The sequence below is a fragment of the Cupressus sempervirens genome, chromosome 9, assembly GCF_028749045.1.
Source record: "Cupressus sempervirens isolate cs-2001-9-10 chromosome 9, ASM2874904v1, whole genome shotgun sequence".
In the NCBI taxonomy this organism is placed as follows: domain Eukaryota; kingdom Viridiplantae; phylum Streptophyta; class Pinopsida; order Cupressales; family Cupressaceae; genus Cupressus; species Cupressus sempervirens.
Genome location: NC_143126.1, coordinates 388,720,407 through 388,739,273, shown reverse-complemented (window position 1 = coordinate 388,739,273; position 18,867 = coordinate 388,720,407). Strand labels below are relative to the sequence as shown.

General features: G+C 39.1%; 1 protein-coding gene across 4 annotated transcripts in view; it reads right to left on the bottom strand.

Annotated features, from left to right (window-relative positions):
- MEE18 (maternal effect embryo arrest 18) overlaps nucleotides 1–15,395 on the bottom strand; it is a 366,229-nt gene extending 350,834 nt beyond the window's left edge. For 3 of the 4 annotated variants that reach the window (XM_089800288.1, XM_089800291.1, XM_089800290.1), the window contains exon 1: nucleotides 15,111–15,395. In XM_089800288.1, the coding sequence (XP_089656414.1) occupies nucleotides 15,111–15,267 (157 nt within the window). In that variant the 5' untranslated portion in view covers nucleotides 15,268–15,395. The remainder of the gene's footprint in view (nucleotides 1–15,110) is intronic. The other variant, XM_089800289.1, reaches the window with a different exon arrangement.
- Nucleotides 15,396–18,867: the final 3,472 nt, after the last annotated feature.

Genomic DNA, 18,867 nt, shown 5'->3' with positions numbered 1-18,867 from the left:
TTCTGATACTGGTAATGACTCCTCATCCTCCTCAATGTCATCTACTATGAAACCAAATCCACCTCCTCCTCCTCCAAAGTCTGCCTCTCCAGATCATTGATGTTGTCCTCTGTAAACAATGGAGGCTGCTCCCGTGATGTCCAATCACTAGAAGGATCTATTTCATCCAAGTCAATTGGACAAGTTGTTGCTGCATGTGCCTTCCTTGAATGCAACCGAAGATTATATTACTGAAAGAAAATGTCACTGAGGCATTTTTTAGCTAACATGTTGCTCTTCTTCGTGTGGATGGCTTCAAACAAGCTCCAATAGCATTCACAGTTGGATGAACTACAAGCTTGAAATAAGACTCGAAGGCAAATTTTTTGAGATTTGGGATATTTCCACCCCAACTTTGCCACCAAGCATCTGCAGAGTATAATATTTAATTGTTAGAAAACAAAATATATAAATATATATATTATCAATTTATCAGTTACTTTAGACCCCAAAATCCAAATGCAATATTATACCTAGGGTTTAAGTGGTTCTTCCTCTCCTTGGCAACTCTGAAGAGAATAGCTTACCCCTTGTTTCCTCATAGTTTTGGAGATCAACCACAATGAGATCTCTCACCTCAACCTCGGGTATTATCCTCTAAATGCATGCTGTGAGGCCCTCCATGACCTCTCCAATAGGATTTGAGTAAGATTCCCCGAACTTAAAACGACGTTTAAAGAAGTACTTTATTGCATGAATGGGTTGGTGGAGCTAATCGTTACAAATAATTTCACAATTGGGATCAAATTTGAGTCTATCCCCCTTATAGTATTTTTTACAAACTCCTTGGCCCTATCCACGACCTTGGATTAATTAATGAAGCTACTAATCAATAATGAGAGACTTGAATCAAGAATAATTAAAAATTCAAGTTTGAAATTACTTTCACAATCTCTATAGCCTTTTGTGCAAAATGGTTGACAAAGACTATTCATGCAACACCCTCTCCTTCACCGCTCATTGAATAAAGGGAGTCTAGCAACACTTGACTTACAAACATTTGTTTCAAATAAGTCAATGCACTATGAATGCTTTGTAATGTGTAGTGTTCCTTGTTATGGCTCGACGAAGGGTTTTTTAGTCTAGCCATGTGTTTTCCAATTTCTTCCCACTGTAATGTACCTATGATTACCTTAAAGCTTGTAACTCGACTCTCATTGGAAGGAAGACTGAACCAGTGAACGGGAGGGGCTACGAAAGTGCCACAAAGGCTTAGTGACAACATACAATTGTGGTACTCATCGTATAGTAATAGCAAGTGGTCATATGGACAATGGAAGGGAGGGTACAAGCTTCGATGGTGAGGTATAGTGTCAAGTGGAGGGTATGCAGTGGGAAGTCTGTATGGTTGATAAGGATGTTCATAAGGTGCATAGAAAGTTGTACGGTAGTCTTCAGAGGGTCGTACAATGCTTGTTATGCCAAGTGATGAAGTTGTCATAAGGTGATCTAATTGGGTGTAGCGAGGGGGTGTGTGTGGGCCATCAGGTACAAGTTCAACATGTGCTTACAATAACAATCATCCACAAATCAAATAAACATCCAATGCCAAACATATAGAGATTCTCCATATCACAGAATATACATTGGGCAAAAAAGAGGTTTGCAATTTGTCACTAAAATAAATATTACCGTTGCAAAAAAATGATGGCGCTCAGATTTGCCAGATCCATGCAAAGCAATCCAACAAGCAAGATAGGGTAGGACTAAAACCCACTGCACAAGCCAAGTAGGGAAGATCTTTCACTTTTGAAATGGCGAACAAGCAAAACTCCAACTAAACTTCACGAAACAATAAAATAATTCAAGTCACATACCTAAAACATCCAACCCAATGGACATATACCCCATGTCGGTGGGAAAACTCCTAGGAGAAACAAAGTGATGATACAAGAAACAACAAACAACTATGCTTACGAAACATTAAACATGGGCCCGAGATATATATAAATCAATCAGGACCCCAAATACAAACTCTTATTATTTTATTTTATTTAATAATGGGGATATTACAGCCCTCCCATCTTGAACATTGCTTGCTCTCAACAAATGTCATGTCCCCTTCTTAGTACTGAAGAGATGGGCATAATTTAATCTATCTCCACATCCGGATAGATTAAATGTTGTTGGCAGGATGTTTACCAGTCACAACAGGTTTAAAGCAACGTCACTACAGAACTTCATTAAAGTGAGAGGAAAAATAAAGTCATTTCATGTTTATAAAGTATTTTACTTTATAAAGTGACTTAAGTCACTACAGGACGAAAATGGAGTTTTATCCCACATCCATCGTGCCAACGTCTTTCCCTCACTTCGAGGTTATAAAAAGGAGAGCCTACATTGGGATTGTTACCAACAAGAAATATATGAATTGATATTCTTCTGAGTTCTGGTTGCTTAGTGTGACTGGTCTGTGATATTGAGGACGAAAACCCTCAAGTCCAGGGAAGCTAAGGAAGTTGGACGTAGCCCCAACTTTGCCTTCAGATTTCAATTTCTTTAACAAGGGCAGAAGTCGGCAATGACATAAGAAATCAGTAAGTCTGTTGTTTAATGTTTATCTAGAAGCAAGGAGTTATACAGGAGATTATTTTTTGAATAGCTGGACGTTGAAACTAATAACCAGCTAAAATTATAAGTCGGAGTCAGTCCCAAATTGAAGCGTAATGTTAGACTACTTGGCTGAGTCGGATTCCACCTATTGAAACTTTGGAAGGAGATTACCAAGGAAGTCAAGATGGAATTTCTAGAGCACCTGGTCATCACACGACTCAACATTTATCAAGAACCCACGCAGCAGGCATAGATTAACTCGGCATCGGTTTCAGAACCCCACGCGTTTGATATCAGGCAGGGATAAAACGCGGGAGGCATTGATTTTCTCTGAGTCGTGGCTGGATACCCGTCGAGGAGGAGTGGACGCAGGCTTGTATTGCGAGTGGTGTCGGGTCTGCATATACAGAGGGTGTCGAGTCTACAAACCGAGTGAATCCAGTTCGAGTCTCTCAGCATTCATGATGCCATTTCCAGAACTACCGGTCTGTGTTAAAATCTTCATCCTAACCTGTTACTTTGAATGGTATCACTGAACTCATTGTTAATACTGGAGTCATAAACCGATATCTTAGTATTTGTATTTAAACCCAAGATGACATCTGCAGCAAGCTCTTGGAATTAAACTGGTACGGACTGTATTTTTTTGTATTTGCATAATACAAGTTGTAAGTTTGATTGAATGCATTGTTTACTGGTAGAATTCAGAATTATTGAAGCTGGGGTCGGGTTTAAACTGTTAATGAGATCTGTAACTGCCATGTGGAAATTAAGCAATCATCTCTGGAGTGCTGTAGTGTTGATTTGGCATTAAGATTCAATTAAATTTATTGGATGTCTTATGCTGTTTGAAATTTTGGGTGCACATCAAGTGTTTGATGAAATGACACTAGCCTGGAATTAGTTTCTGTTGTACCCTTTATTCTCCAGTTAGTTCAGTTACAGTGGTATCAGAGCTTATTCAGTTTGTAGGAGAACTGTTTGACAGAATGACTATTTAACTTTTTCCAGCATTTTGTCTATAAAATTAAGCCTCAGAATATTACAGTGGTATCAGAGCTAGAGACCCTGCCAGCCTGTGGAAAACTATTATTGCAGGTTTATGAATGAGTAAGAGGCAGTATACATTCCGACATCTTCAGCCGGAAAGGACAGAGTCTTCAGAACATTTGGTAGTGGAAGACAGTTATTCAGTGGATGAGGATATAAGCTTTGGGCTAGAAATCCAGGTTGAACAAACGACTAGAGTTGAATAGGTTCAGGAACAAGTGCAGGTTTCTCCTATGGCACGTAATGAGGAAGCAATGGATAGGGAAGTAATGGAGACCATGCGAGCTATCAGGGAAGGACAAAATAATATTGCTGCAGCATTACAACAGCTCACAGGTGCCATGCAATAGTTAGCTCCTGTTAATAGGAGAGCTCCCAGCCACCATAGTGGAGGTGGTAGCATTGCAGGAACACCCCGCACAGTAAGGACTCCTACTCGGAATACAGATAGACCCTTGATGCCTGTTTTTGTGGGAAATAACGCTGGAGAAGTAGTGGCTCATCCTGAAACTCCAGCTTTGTTAGCTGATAATGTTATAGTTACTTATGACGAGTGGGATTTACTTCCGGATCATATAAAACAAAACCTGAATTTTAATCAATATTTGAACCAAAAGAGGGAAGCTGAAAAAATCCATCACGATAGGAGGCCCAGGATGCAAAACAGGGATCTTAAACATGCTATGAACAAATTAACACTTCCCACGTTTGATGGCAGCAATAAAACTACAGCAAGGGCGTGGATTCATAAATTGGATACTTACCTAACACTCAAGCCCATGACAGAAACAGAAGCTATCCGATTTGCTACAATGCATCTTGAAGGCGCAGCCTATGATTGGTGGCACCACGGTCTAGTCACTCAAGATCACGGACTCATCACTTCATATGAAGTTTTCAGCTCAAAGCTGATCACCCGTTTTGACAGGAAAGACATCGAGGTTTACTACAAAGATTTGGCTCAGTTACGACAGAGCGGGGCTTTGGATCATTATATAGATGAGTTTCAGCGGATTTCAGTAATGGTACCTGACATGTCCGAGCAACGCAAGGTGATGTTATTCACAGAAGGATTGCAAGACAGATTTAGAGGCTTGGTCAAGGTCCTAAAACCGAACACCTTGGATGACGCCATTAAGATTGCTCACGATTTGGACACTCCTTCGTTGTCGCAGCCTCCTAAGAAATCCTATAAAGGATCCTCTTCTTACAAGGGGAACAAAAAACAGAAAAAAACAAATACCCCCAGATTGGATTTTGAGTCACGCAATGAATTGAGGAGGAAGAAGTTATGCTTTACTTGCAGGGAGCCTTGGACTCCTGATCACAGATGTTTGGGTAAGGGCAAAATCCACTATGTTGAGATCCATTCTGAAGAGGAGGAAGAGGTAGAAGAACCACGGGAAGAGGATAGCAGTAGGGACAGCGAAGATGAGAAGGAAGATGAAGAGCAGATGGGTAAAGATAAGAAAAAGGAACAAACTACTCCTGAGCAATCTCCAGTTTTAGCTACCCTATCTAGTGAACCAGCATGTCATCCTTTCAGGGTGAAAGGGGTTGTTAGAGGCCAGCGTATTATTTGCCTTTTAGATACAGGAGCCTCGCATAATTTCATTAGCACACAGATGGTATCTAGGAGGGGATTACAGACAGTGGCCATACCTGAGTTTGATGTTAAGGTAGCTGGTGGAGATGTTTTGAGGTGCACAAAGAAGGTAGCCGGGCTTCGGATTCAGTTTGAGGGTTATCTTCTAGAGTCTGATTTTTATGTGGTTGATCTAGATGGGTTGGATGCTATTTTGGGCAGACAGTGGCTGAGTACTCTTCGTAGATATACATTTGATCATGTGACTATGCAGTTGGAGTTTTCACAGGGTGATAAATTGGTGATCCTTAGAGCTATCTCGGATAGTATTCCCCGGGTGATTTCAGCTCACAGGATGGAGGCTATCTTGAGACATGAGGATATAGAGTGGGCTACTCAGTGTTTTATCTCGTCCAAGGAGATACAGGGTACAGGACAGCGATATCACTGTGATATCCAGACAGTTATAGACAAACACAGGAAAGTGTTCGAGGATATTCCTCCAGGGATTCCTCCCGATAGGGGATTTGAGCATATCATTGAGCTTGAGGAGGGAGCTAAACCTGTTATTACTACACCTTATCGTCATCCTAGGCATTACAAAGAGGAAATAGAGAAGACGATAAAGGAGCTTTTGGATATGGGGCATATCAGACCTAGCTCTAGTCCCTTCGCATCTTCAGTAGTGTTGGTTAAGAAGAAGGATGGCACCCTTCGGATGTGCATAGACTACCGCGCACTGAACAAGAGAACGATAAAGAACAGATACCCGATTCCCCGTATTGATGAGTTGTTAGATGAGCTTCATGGGGCAGTTTATTTCTCCAAGATAGATCTTCGCTTGGGGTACCATCAGATTCGGGTTCGGAAAGAAGATGTGCATAAAACAGCGTTCAGATGCCATTACGGACATTATGAGTTCTTGGTGATGCCTTTCGGGCTCACTAACGCACCAGCCACCTTCCAGTCTTGCATGAACCATATTTTTAAGAAACAGCTAAGGAAGTGTGTTTTAGTATTCTTTGATGATATATTGGTTTACAGCAGAACTTGGGGGGAACACATACAGCATTTGGATGAGGTTCTTAGAATCTTAGTGGAGAACTTTTTATTTGTGAAGGAATCTAAGTGCGAATTTGGATTGACTGAGATTCTCTACTTGGGTCATGTGATTGGAGCTGAGGGAGTTAAGGTGCACTAGGAGAAGATCCGAGCGATATTGGATTGGCCGCCACCGAAGGATGTATCAGAGTTACGTGGTTTCCTTGGTCTTTGTTCCTATTATAGGCGGTTTGCTAAGGGTTTTTCACAGGTTGCTGCACCCCTTACTGATTTGACTCGGAAAGGGGCTTTTTCTTGGACAGAGGAGGCCATGATTGCATTTGATAGGCTGAAACAGGTGATGAGTTCATGCCCAGTTCTAGCACTCCCGGATTTCTCTAAGCCCTTTGTTCTAGAATGTGATGCATCGGGAAGCGGAATAGGGGCAGTTTTGATGCAGGACCGGCACCCCATTGCCTTTGAGAGCAGGAAACTTCGGGGCAGCGAGATATTGTATTCCACATATGATAAGGAGATGCTGGCCATAATGCATGCATTGGCAAAATTTAGACAATATTTGGTAGGGAGTAACTTTACAGTCAAAACTGATCATAACAGCCTACGTTACTTCCTTGAACAGAAAGAATTAAATGAAAGACAACAGAAATGGGTCAGCAAGATACAAGCGTATGATTTTGACATTGAATATGTCAAAGGGAAAAATAATACTGTTGCTGATGCCCTTTCACGCAAACCACCAGCGCGGGATTGTTACATCATTTCTGAAATTTCAGCGGATTGGAAATCACAACTTCTAGTGGAGTATTCCAAAAATGTACACGCTTGTCAGATTATGGATGGCATACTTCAGGATGAGAGGTACAAGGTGCTGAACGATATCATTTACTACAAGAATAGGATCTACCTAGTACCTGATTCTAAATTAAAGGAGGATATTATGCGCACCTTTCATGATGCACCCACGGCAGGGCACCCAGGATTTTTCAAAACCTATAGGCAAATTAGAGAGAGATTCTCTTGGAAGGGGCTCAAGGATGATATTCTTCAGTATGTTAGAGAGTGCCAGACTTGTCAACAGAACAAGTCAGAACAGGGATTTCCTGCTGGATTACTTCAGCCTCTTCCCATTCCAGCCCAAAGATGGGAGAGCATTTCTATGGATTTCATTACCGGGTTGCCGAGGGTCCAAGGTAGGGATTGCATCTTCGTAGTGGTGGACAGGTTGACCAAATATGCACATTTTTTTGCGATATCAGCAGATTGGTCAGCTTCTCAGGTGGCTGAATTGTTTTTTCGAGAGATTTTTAGACTCCATGGACTACCCAAAACCATTGTGAGTGACAGGGACAGCAGATTTCTCAGCACTTTTTGGCAGGAGATCTTTAGATTGACTGGTACACAACTGACTCCGAGCACAAGTTATCATCCACAGACTGATGGCCAGACCGAGATAGTGAACAAGTGGGTGGAAGGTTACTTGAGGAACTACATTGCAGGACAGCAGAGAGCGTGGGTCAAGTGGCTGTATCTGGGGGAATACTGTTATAACTCCACTTATCACATGTCTATACGGATGACCCCTTTTCGTGCTCTCTATGGTTATGAGCCTCTCTCCTTCAGTGATTTGGCATTATCAGACAGCAGAGCACCATTAGCCAGGGATTGGATTGAGGAGCAACAGGACATCCTCCGAGCTCTCAGAGATAATATTCAGCAGGCGCAGAATCAGCAAAAATCGTACGCTGACCGGCATCGCACCGAAAGGAGTTTCGAGGTTGGTGACAGAGTTTTCCTACGACTACAGCCCTACAAACAGAGTTCTTTGAAGAAGAGTGGGTCCGAGAAACTTAAGCCCAGATTTTATGGACCATACGCCATCACCAAGAGAGTGGGAGAAGTCGCTTATGAGCTGGAGCTGCCAGGTGACAGCCGGATTCACAACGTTTTTCATGTCTCGTGCCTCAAGAAAGCTGTGGGTCAGCAGATCGTACCTTCTGAGATTTTACCCCCGCTTGATGAAGAGGGTAAGCTTATTCTGGTACCGGAAGAAGTGATTGAAACCAGAGAGAGGAAGTTGCGCAACCGAATCATCAGGGAATATCTGATTCGTTGGAAAGACTTGCCTTATGAAGACGCCACATGGGAAGGTGAGTCTATATTACATCATCCATCATTGAGATTGCTTGAGGGCAAGCAATCCCGGGAAGGGAGGACTGTCATGTCCCCTTCTTAGTACTGAAGAGATGGGCATAATTTAATCTATCTCCACATCCGGATAGATTAAATGTTGTTGGCAGGATGTTTACCAGTCACAACAGGTTTAAAGCAACGTCACTACAGAACTTCATTAAAGTGAGAGGAAAAATAAAGTCATTTCATGTTTATAAAGTATTTTACTTTATAAAGTGACTTAAGTCACTACAGGACGAAAATGGAGTTTTATCCCACATCCATCGTGCCAACGTCTTTCCCTCACTTCGAGGTTATAAAAAGGAGAGCCTACATTGGGATTGTTACCAACAAGAAATATATGAATTGATATTCTTCTGAGTTCTGGTTGCTTAGTGTGACTGGTCTGTGATATTGAGGACGAAAACCCTCAAGTCCAGGGAAGCTAAGGAAGTTGGACGTAGCCCCAACTTTGCCTTCAGATTTCAATTTCTTTAACAAGGGCAGAAGTCGGCAATGACATAAGAAATCAGTAAGTCTGTTGTTTAATGTTTATCTAGAAGCAAGGAGTTATACAGGAGATTATTTTTTTAATAGCTGGACGTTGAAACTAATAACCAGCTAAAATTATAAGTCGGAGTCAGTCCCAGATTGAAGCGTAATGTTAGACTACTTGGCTGAGTCGGATTCCACCTATTGAAACTTTGGAAGGAGATTACCAAGGAAGTCAAGATGGAATTTCTAGAGCACCTGGTCATCACACGACTCAACATTTATCAAGAACCCACGCAGCAGGCATAGATTAACTCGGCATCGGTTTCAGAACCCCATGCGTTTGATATCAGGCAGGGATAAAACGCGGGAGGCATTGATTTTCTCTGAGTCGTGGCTGGATACCCGTCGAGGAGGAGTGGACGCAGGCTTGTATTGCGAGTGGTGTCAGGTCTGCATATACAGAGGGTGTCGAGTCTACAAACCGAGTGAATCCAGTTCGAGTCTCTCAGCATTCATGATGCCATTTCCAGAACTACCGGTCTGTGTTAAAATCTTCATCCTAACCTGTTACTTTGAATGGTATCACTGAACTCATTGTTAATACTGGAGTCATAAACCGATATCTTAGTATTTGTATTTAAACCCAAGATGACATCTGCAGCAAGCTCTTGGAATTAAACTGGTACGGACTGTATTTTTTTGTATTTGCATAATACAAGTTGTAAGTTTGATTGAATGCATTGTTTACTGGTAGAATTCAGAATTATTGAAGCTGGGGTCGGGTTTAAACTGTTAATGAGATCTGTAACTGCCATGTGGAAATTAAGCAATCATCTCTGGAGTGCTGTAGTGTTGATTTGGCAGTAAGATTCAATTAAATTTATTGGATGTCTTATGCTGTTTGAAATTTTGGGTGCACATCAAGTGTTTGATGAAATGACACTAGCCTGGAATTAGTTTCTGTTGTACCCTTTATTCTCCAGTTAGTTCAGTTACAGTGGTATCAGAGCTTATTCAGTTTGTAGGAGAACTGTTTGACAGAATGACTATTTAACTTTTTCCAGCATTTTGTCTATAAAATTAAGCCTCAGAATATTACAACAAATCCCAAGCTTGATCCTAGGAAACCTCCTCTAATCAACTTTTTTAGTTTGGGATTAGGTACCAAGTAGATTTTATTGTCATAGTAAAAGATATCATCAATGGAATTGTATCTGTCATCCTATATATAGCCATCCATCAACTGACATGTAAATGTGTTTTTGGAGTACTCGGCCAACAAATGGACCCGCCAATCAGTGAAGGAATGAAGTAAGGGGTTAAAGGTAGATGCCTAGGGTAAAATATTGACTATTACATTTTTAATTGCCTTTGCAATGTCAAAGTTACATTCCTAGGTCATATTCTGTCTAAAAATTGTCTCCATCTTCTTGATTATGACTTCATTTGATCCTTTATTTGACATTCCTCTTAGCAGCCCCTTCTTGCCATTTGTCTCAAAGGAAAAGTCCATCCTCTTGAAACTTTGGGTATATTGATCAAGGGTCTCCATCCATTGGACTCCCAATATGATATTTGTGTCAACCAAATCTATGACAAGAAAATCATCTGCCAAGGAATAATTTCCCATGGTAATGCTTAGTCGTGGAATAATGTGAGTACAAGGCAACAAAGTTCCTCCCACCACCTTAACCTCAAATCCTCCATGCTATACAACGTGCAAAGCCTTATTAGCGACCAATGATGAATGGTGCCATTAAATGTGGTGCCACTATCAATTAGGACAGTGACTCATTTTCCATGAAGTGTGCCACGAACCCTAAAGATACTACTTCTAGAGGTCGTAGTGAGGGTAGCAATGGAACCCCCATTTTGCACAAGTGTAGCAATTCTATGTGCCTTAGTAGTTTCTTTACCTTGCACTTTGGAGAGTGGACTGTCTTCTTCATTGTTAGGTAACACCTCAATGTAGTGAATATTTCCCTTGCCAAGATAGTGGTGGCCTGGTCCCAAAGGCTCCTTGCTAATGAAGCAAAGTTTCTTCTTTCAAAGCTCCTATTGCAAGTCCTCATCTGTGAAAGACTTTTTCTAAGCCATCTCCTTATCTTTGTTCTCTGCAATAGAGGTGGAGAAGAGGGTGCATAATCCTTGGAGGAAGACTATATAGCCATATTACGCACTTTTTACTCCATTGAGAGTGCAAGGACTGAAACCTTTGACCCAACCTCTCAGGGGTTCTCTTAGCCCATCCATGAATAACAAAATCCATCATCTCTCTAAGATGTCTGCAAGGAGCACGGATTGTATCTAGAATTATGTGATGTAGTTGTTGACTAAGCCAATTTGTTTCAAGTGCGCAAGCTCTTTGAAGTTTAGTTTGAGATCTTTTCTGTCTAAGTGGTATGAGTATTTCTATAAATTCAACATAAGAGGTTATTTTATCATAACCAAGAGTAACAAAGTCGTGATGCCACCATTTGTGTGTTACATGTCAAATGTAGAAGTGTTTACCCACTAGATATGGAAGTGTTTATATGGTAGATATGGAAGTGTTTACATGCCAGATATGGAAGTATTTATATGCTAGATATGGAAGTGTTTACATTCCAAATATGGATTGCAAAGGATTGCATAATACCAGAGATAAACGAAATACAACAATAGCATGGAATAACATAGAATCACATTACACCATGAATGGGAGAATCATATAAATTTCATAGCATAATCGTTCCAACATTTACCACCACTTTCACTTGTTCCAGATTCCAAAAAATAGACTCAACGTAGTTTGTTAAGTCTCCAACCGTCACCAACTAATGAGACAACTGACACCCCTTCGAAATGTTATTTTATTACATTAACTAACAAAAGTCTTATTTAACTATTCCTCGCATAATTGCTACCTACAGTGCTTATGCCCCCTACTATTCTATGGGCACTTCTGCCTATGGTGCTCTAGCTACCTTTGCTACTGGTTAAAGGTAAACTATAGAAGATGCTATTGGCTCTGCTTAGTGTACAACTCCTTTAAATGGAGTGTAACAAATTTTATTCCATCTTCTTTAGGCATTGGATTGAGCTGGAAATATGTATTTGCCTTCAACACCCAAGCTTGTGATAAGATTGATCCAGATCCATTAAATGGTGATACGTTCACTTCGTCGATCTTCCTCCTGAGGTCATCACTAAATTAACCATGATTTCCCTCACCTGAGTACCTCATTCTCATTCTCAGCATAATCTCTATAGGATATATCGCCTTCTATATTCACATTCCTCCAATCTTCTTGAAGTTGTTCTTACAATTCCTAGAAGGTGGGCTCCCATTTCAGCCTAGTCTATATATTTACCCTCATCGAGCATGGCTTGAATGAAGAAATACATCCAGTTCTCCCACAAGAAGGCATGTTCATTTCCTTTCACTTTGCTCAGGAAAATAATTGTCTCTAACCTTTGGTATCATATGTTCTCTAGTTAGGGGTCTCAACAGACAAGAACCACCTTTCTCCAACTTCAGCAACCAATTTTTAGCAATAACAATATTAAAATCTTTGGAATTGGTAGTGAACTGGGAGTACGATAAACTAATAGTCCAATCCTGATACTTCGCTTTAGGTGGAATCCATAGGGCTCCCATGACGGTAACACAATTCACACATATCAGGAATTCACCATTATAATTTTGAATGCATCTCTCCGCCACATCATACTTGTCTCTACATTCTAACACTCAAGGCAAGGGATAGCTACAAGAAAACCAGTAGCTTGGATAAGACCACTTTCAGACACACATTCAGTCACAGAACCCGGGCATACATTATGGAATCTAGCCACTACTTTCTCAATTTCTTATCTACTAGAGTCATGTCTCCTGACTCTGGTAAAGAGCTCATTAAAGGGTCAAGCTTCTTTTCTTTAGGTAATTTAGGACATGGGGTAGCCATGGAGATGTACAAGTTTCAACCCACAAAACCAAACAGGATATAGAAAGAAACCAGACAATCTTTTGAAATTACCGAAAGAATCAAAAGCAAAGGATTTAGGTAGAGAACGAAGGCTCGCCGTGGTGCTTGAGTTTCACAAAAATCTCCTGACACAAACACAACTTGCTATTCACCCTCGACTTCAAGCAGACACACCAGACTTGCTTCTTTCAAAAAATTATGGCATTTATCAGAAAAAGGATTTTTAGTAGTACATACCCAAAGAATAAGTGCACTAAATGATTGGGGAAAGTATCGATATGTCAGGACTGCTTACTCATTAATAAGTGCCTTCACTTCGGCACATACTGAACTTTATTCCTCCATCACCTTAACCAATAATCATTAAGTGCATGTCTTTTCATCTTTCTCAAAAAGATTGAGCATCTTCATACTGCCATGTGTCTATGGGCAGCCAGCTCTTGAGCCTTTGAACTTTGAACTCCTAAAACACAAAATGATTGGTTTGAGATTCAAGTTCAGTCCACCAAGAAATGTTGGGATAAATCTGCCAAGAAATGTTGGGATAAAGCGCTCATTAAAATAGACACAAAAATGATTAAGAACGGGGCTCTTGACACACTAAACCATGAACTTGAACTACCCACAAGTGGTTCAAGGTTCAATTTCAATAGAGCACTAAAATCCACCATAAAACACAACACTTCATGTTGGGTGTGTAAGAACAAAACGACAAACCAATGAACTTCAAACTTTGAACCCATAGGTTCAAGGTTCAAACTTAACAAAGGCTAAACACAAAAAAGGCTTCCCGACACTAGAAAAGGTGGTTCAAAGTTCAAGGTTCAAATTTCTTATTCAAGATTCTTCCCAAAGACTTAAGAAAAATAAGAGAACCAAGTTCAAAACATGGGTAACAAACAGCATTTGTGAGCAGCTCGGAAGAAAAAAGTGAAACTAGATCTTAGTGCACAACTTTGATTTAATAAACAAAAAAAACAATTAAAAATGAAATCAAGTGGACTATTTACAACCCAAATCGTTGCGAGAAGGGGCCTTGTACCCTTTTCCTAAAACTGTCATTATGGTGACCAAATTTAGCCAATAAGGACTCTCTGGCACATTCAATGGGATGTTGCTTAAGTACGAAAAATTGGCACATGCAATGTCTATTTCCTCATCTGCCTCCCTATTCCATTTATTGGCCTCTAAGATGGTTGTGCTCTAGGTGTGTTCCTAGGCACAAAATAACTACCTATATATAATTCATATGGAACTGCTGGGACTCAAACTTGGAACTTGTTTGTTTTCTGCTAAAGTGCTATAACAACTAGGGTATTGGCCCCTCTTTGGCCAGCCTATCATTGGTCCAAGTGTGGCTTATTTCTGATACTTTCATCAGCCTCAAACTTACACTCAAAATTTGTATAGATAATTAAATGGGGTGGAAGTGAAACTTGCAGCTATGTTTGTATTATTTCAAAAATGAAACCCAAAAGCTTAAAATTTGGTGGTTTATATCGTCAAGGATGAGTACATTATGAAGAAATACCTTTAAGAGCACCAATCTTTTGAATAAGGTGGCTTGTGATTGTAATTGTTTCCATGAGTGATGTGCAACAATCAGAACCAATTCATTTGTACGTTCTTGTGCGAAAATGTTTGGTATGTGATATTATTTTTCTATGCTTGAGGAGTTTGCGTCCAGTTTGATTTGTCAGTAGTCAGGATAATACCCTCCATATCATGTCATTTTGCGATATCGCAATGCCAAGACAATATAAAGTAATCTTGATTTAGCAGCGGTTTTTTAATACAGTCCATGCAAGAAACTGGTAGCTATTCCAAAAACTTTAGTAAAAGGGAAGAGGTGTGTCCCAGCGGTATTGTCTTGGAACTTATGGTGAAAAAACAATTTTGCAAATGACTTATGTGATGATTGAAAGTGAGAAGAAAGCAAATCTAAATCTGTAAACTGGAACGCACACCTCGCAAACATGGAGTGCAATATTCATGGCATAATAGAGTTCCTTGTTTCTAATACTTGATAAAATCGACCTGGAGCGTTATACATGCATTCCCATTCACTGAATCTCCAGAAGAGCAAGAAGCATTTGATCATTTTCGAAGCTCGCAAAAGCAAAATGTAACATACCATCAACAAGTCTACGAACAACATTTAAATAATAACGAAGAACACAAAAAAGAACCTGAAAACACAAGCATGGAAGGCTGCGGTTGCGCTGAGTTAGCCGCGTAAGCGTGCGTAGAAGGAGAAGAAGACGCGGCTGCCATAGAAAGCGAGGGGAGGATGCACAGGGATAGGCGTTGGGGAGGCTGTCTGCTACACCATACACCCACACCCATTTCTCGTTAAACCTTTACCCTCTCGTGCTCGCCAGCTATAAAGTGACTTCTACTGAACGCCATCGTAAATTCAGTATGCACAGTTCGAGTAAAGTGTCGGCGCTTGAGGAGTACGATTTCACACGTCATATTTATTAAAAACAGGTAAGATTTCTCTACATAAAGAGCTAAAAAAATTATGTGCAATGGCGAACTAACATTTGTGAAATGGTTGGGCAAGGCTAAATAGAGGGGGCAAACCAGCAAAGCACAAATGAGTGAGCTACCAAGTAGTGAAGGCTACCACATAGACGATTTAGGAATCCATTACGGGCCCACTTGTCCCTGAGACCTCTTCGACTTAGAGTCAAAGATTGAGGGGCATCCACATCGTCAAAATCACCCAAGGCACGATCCTGACCTCATCCCTTATGTTGTCAGATCCTTGCACTCAACAAGACTTGATGCTATGTTTTAATAATTGATTTTTGGTGTAGCAAATTTGAATTAAGAGTGTGAAAAAGTGAGAGCATTAGTCGTTATCTTGTATAGAAAAATGGTCAAATTGTAAATATCAAAGATGGCAAGCTAACTATTGAATAAGCCTTTAAATGTTTACTCTTCTAGGTGTAAAAAAAGTTTCTTTCTTTCTTTATTTGATCTTGTTTTGCTTATAATTGGTGTTGGAAAGTATTTACAAAATAAAGCATCTATTATAGAGTTTTAAGATTTAAATGGGGAGGGATGGTATTGGAATTTAAGTGTCTCAACCTTTGCAAATCCTAACATTTATTATTGCATGTATTCATTATTTTGATTGATTAATTACATACAAATGTCTAGTCATCTAGTGGCAAGTATGGGCTTGGTGATGTCCACTTGAAAATGATTGTATGACATATATGTAGCACATGTAAGGTAGGTATCCTATTTTGAGGATCTTGACAAGTGTTGTTTTATGCCAACATATGACAAATACTATGACATATTTGACAAGTGGAAGAAGATATTGTTGTCACAAAGGTGTGCACCCTTGTTTTGCGATTGACCCTTAAGCAACCTTGTGGAATGCGAAAACAACCTCCAAGTGTGGGACCTTGACAAGTGAGGTTGAGTCTCCGAAGAAGGCTAGATTCCTTTCCATTTAGATTGTAATGTTGAACCAACTGAATACCTTAAGAACTACTTTTAACCTAATCTAATAGTTTGCAAAGAACAAGGGATGATGCACCAAATTAGAATGTTGATCTTCCTTACTTCAAACTTTACAAGACATTAATAAAGTTTCCCCAACTCACTCAATTTCTCATCAATCTCTTAAGATCGTAGGAAGGTTAGGACTTAATGAGATATTGCAAAAAACTCATGTTCACAAAAAAGATCCATTCGACATAACAACATTGTCATGTAATCTACAAATAGAGAAAAATCATCCAAATAGTTAGGCAAGTAATTTACTCAAGATGTTTGGACTTAGCAACAGACAAATGGATAACTTTAATAATAGAGGGCACTACAATATTTATAGTTGTAGAAATGTGAAATTTAAAATCAAAAACACAAAGAAGATCCTCAAAATATGTTACAAGATTGCCTTTATAGTTGAGGCATAACTCAGATTAAGAATGGAGTACAAATCTTAATTCAACATGGTTTTAGTTGCAAGCAAGTTAGTCATATAAATCATATCAAAAATTGATCTTCTTGTGTATCTGGCCTTGACAAGAAGAGGCTAGATAAATGTGTCCTTGGAATCGATAAAGGAAGAGCCTTCGCAACAAGTGTGGCAAATCGTTCCTTTTGTTAGAATAAGGTCACCAATAAATAGTAAATGAGCATGGAGAGTACCTTGAAATTGTGTGCACAATGCCTAGCAAAAGTCATGACATTGTCTTGAATTCATTGGGTTTATAGAGGGGTTTTTGGAGATAGCTAGGAATTTGATTTTGTAATCTCTACCTTCTTGCATGGTATCATAACTATTTGAATTTGAATATGGGCATTTGAATCAATAGTTCCATCTTTAAAGTTCATATTTTGACAAGGGTTTCAAAACTATTATCAAGCTCTAATAAATGCTCTAGAGCTATCCTTTGAAGTAGTGCATTAGTCCCTTTGTATCTGAGAAAAATTCCTCTTTCATTTGCCCTCAATATGGAAATTATTCTAACAGTGGTTCTTGAATTGCTTGTCGGAACCAAAATGCATTTCCAAATCTTTAATTAGGCTTTGAAGTAATGTCCCTAGGCTAGCCCTATGGGAATCAAGACTTAAGTCTTATATTTCAACTGCAAGAGACCTCTATTTTTTCTATAACATATCTTTACTTTGCCATAAATGAGTACATTATAAGGTGGCAATATTCTTTTAAAAACAATGAATGAATACTAAGTAGGATTTCTTGATGCTATGTAAGAATGACATCAATTTACAAAATCATTTATATAGAGTAATATAAATACCAATGTCTTACATACATACAGATACAGACATATTGATAAATAGATATTCAAACAAAGTTTATAACTAACCCCATTTTCAATATCATTGACTTTATGACATAATCCACTAAATATTGAGGGTGGGAAGTGTTTTGTACAAAGATTATACATGAGATTGAACGTGTTGCTCTAGTTGCATGTACAAATTGTCTAGATCTAGTGTTGCTCACTGATATTTTGTTGATCTACAAGAACTATAGCTAGAATCACTAAAAGCTAATTTATAGGGTCGACTAATCACTTCCCAGATTTCTATATGCTTTTTTGAATGAGTTATAAACTTGTTTAAAGGGTCTATATTTATTAAAGAGAATACCATATGCTTGATGCTTATTATTTGTGAAAAAAACATGAAGAATTACTTGTTTTCTTATGTGACATGATAACTTTGTAGTTACAATACATGTTGTCTCTTAAGATATATTACTTGTTCTTTGTGTGTTTAGGTTTTTTAACAATGAGTCAATTCCTTCTACTAAGGCTTGTAAGATATATCATGTAATTTGATATCTACCAAATTGATTCACAAGGAATGGATTTAATATCTATCACACACATTTTCAAGTTGAAGGGTTAAGGGCTATGGAGAAAAGACTAAGGTAGTTAAGAAAGAGATTTACTTTAAATAACCCTACTAGACTATAATGATGAGACAATTATAAAGCAATTATGAAGGGAGAACCACCAATTGTTAAGGGCTTACTAATCTAATCCCAATATATCATACCACTGGTGAATCAAAATATTTAGATGTGAGAGACATGTCTTTCTTGAAATATATCAATTTAGTACATCATATTTCAATCTTAAACATACCTATTATTTGGTGAAGAAATGGAAGTGCACAATAAGATATGTATATACAGGGCTTCCACTTCACACTAACATTTAATACAAGAGAAAGAGGGGCTTCCACTTTTCACTAACATTTAATACAAGAGAAAGAGGGGCTTCCACTTTGCACTAACATTTAATAAATCTCAATATAAAACAAGTTAGATTAGAAAACCCCAAGCAGATAAAGGGATATATATGCTAAACTCGAATTATATCAAGGAAGTATGCAAGATAGTCCTCTTTCATGAAATATAAATTTTACTAAAGATATGTATATGTATAT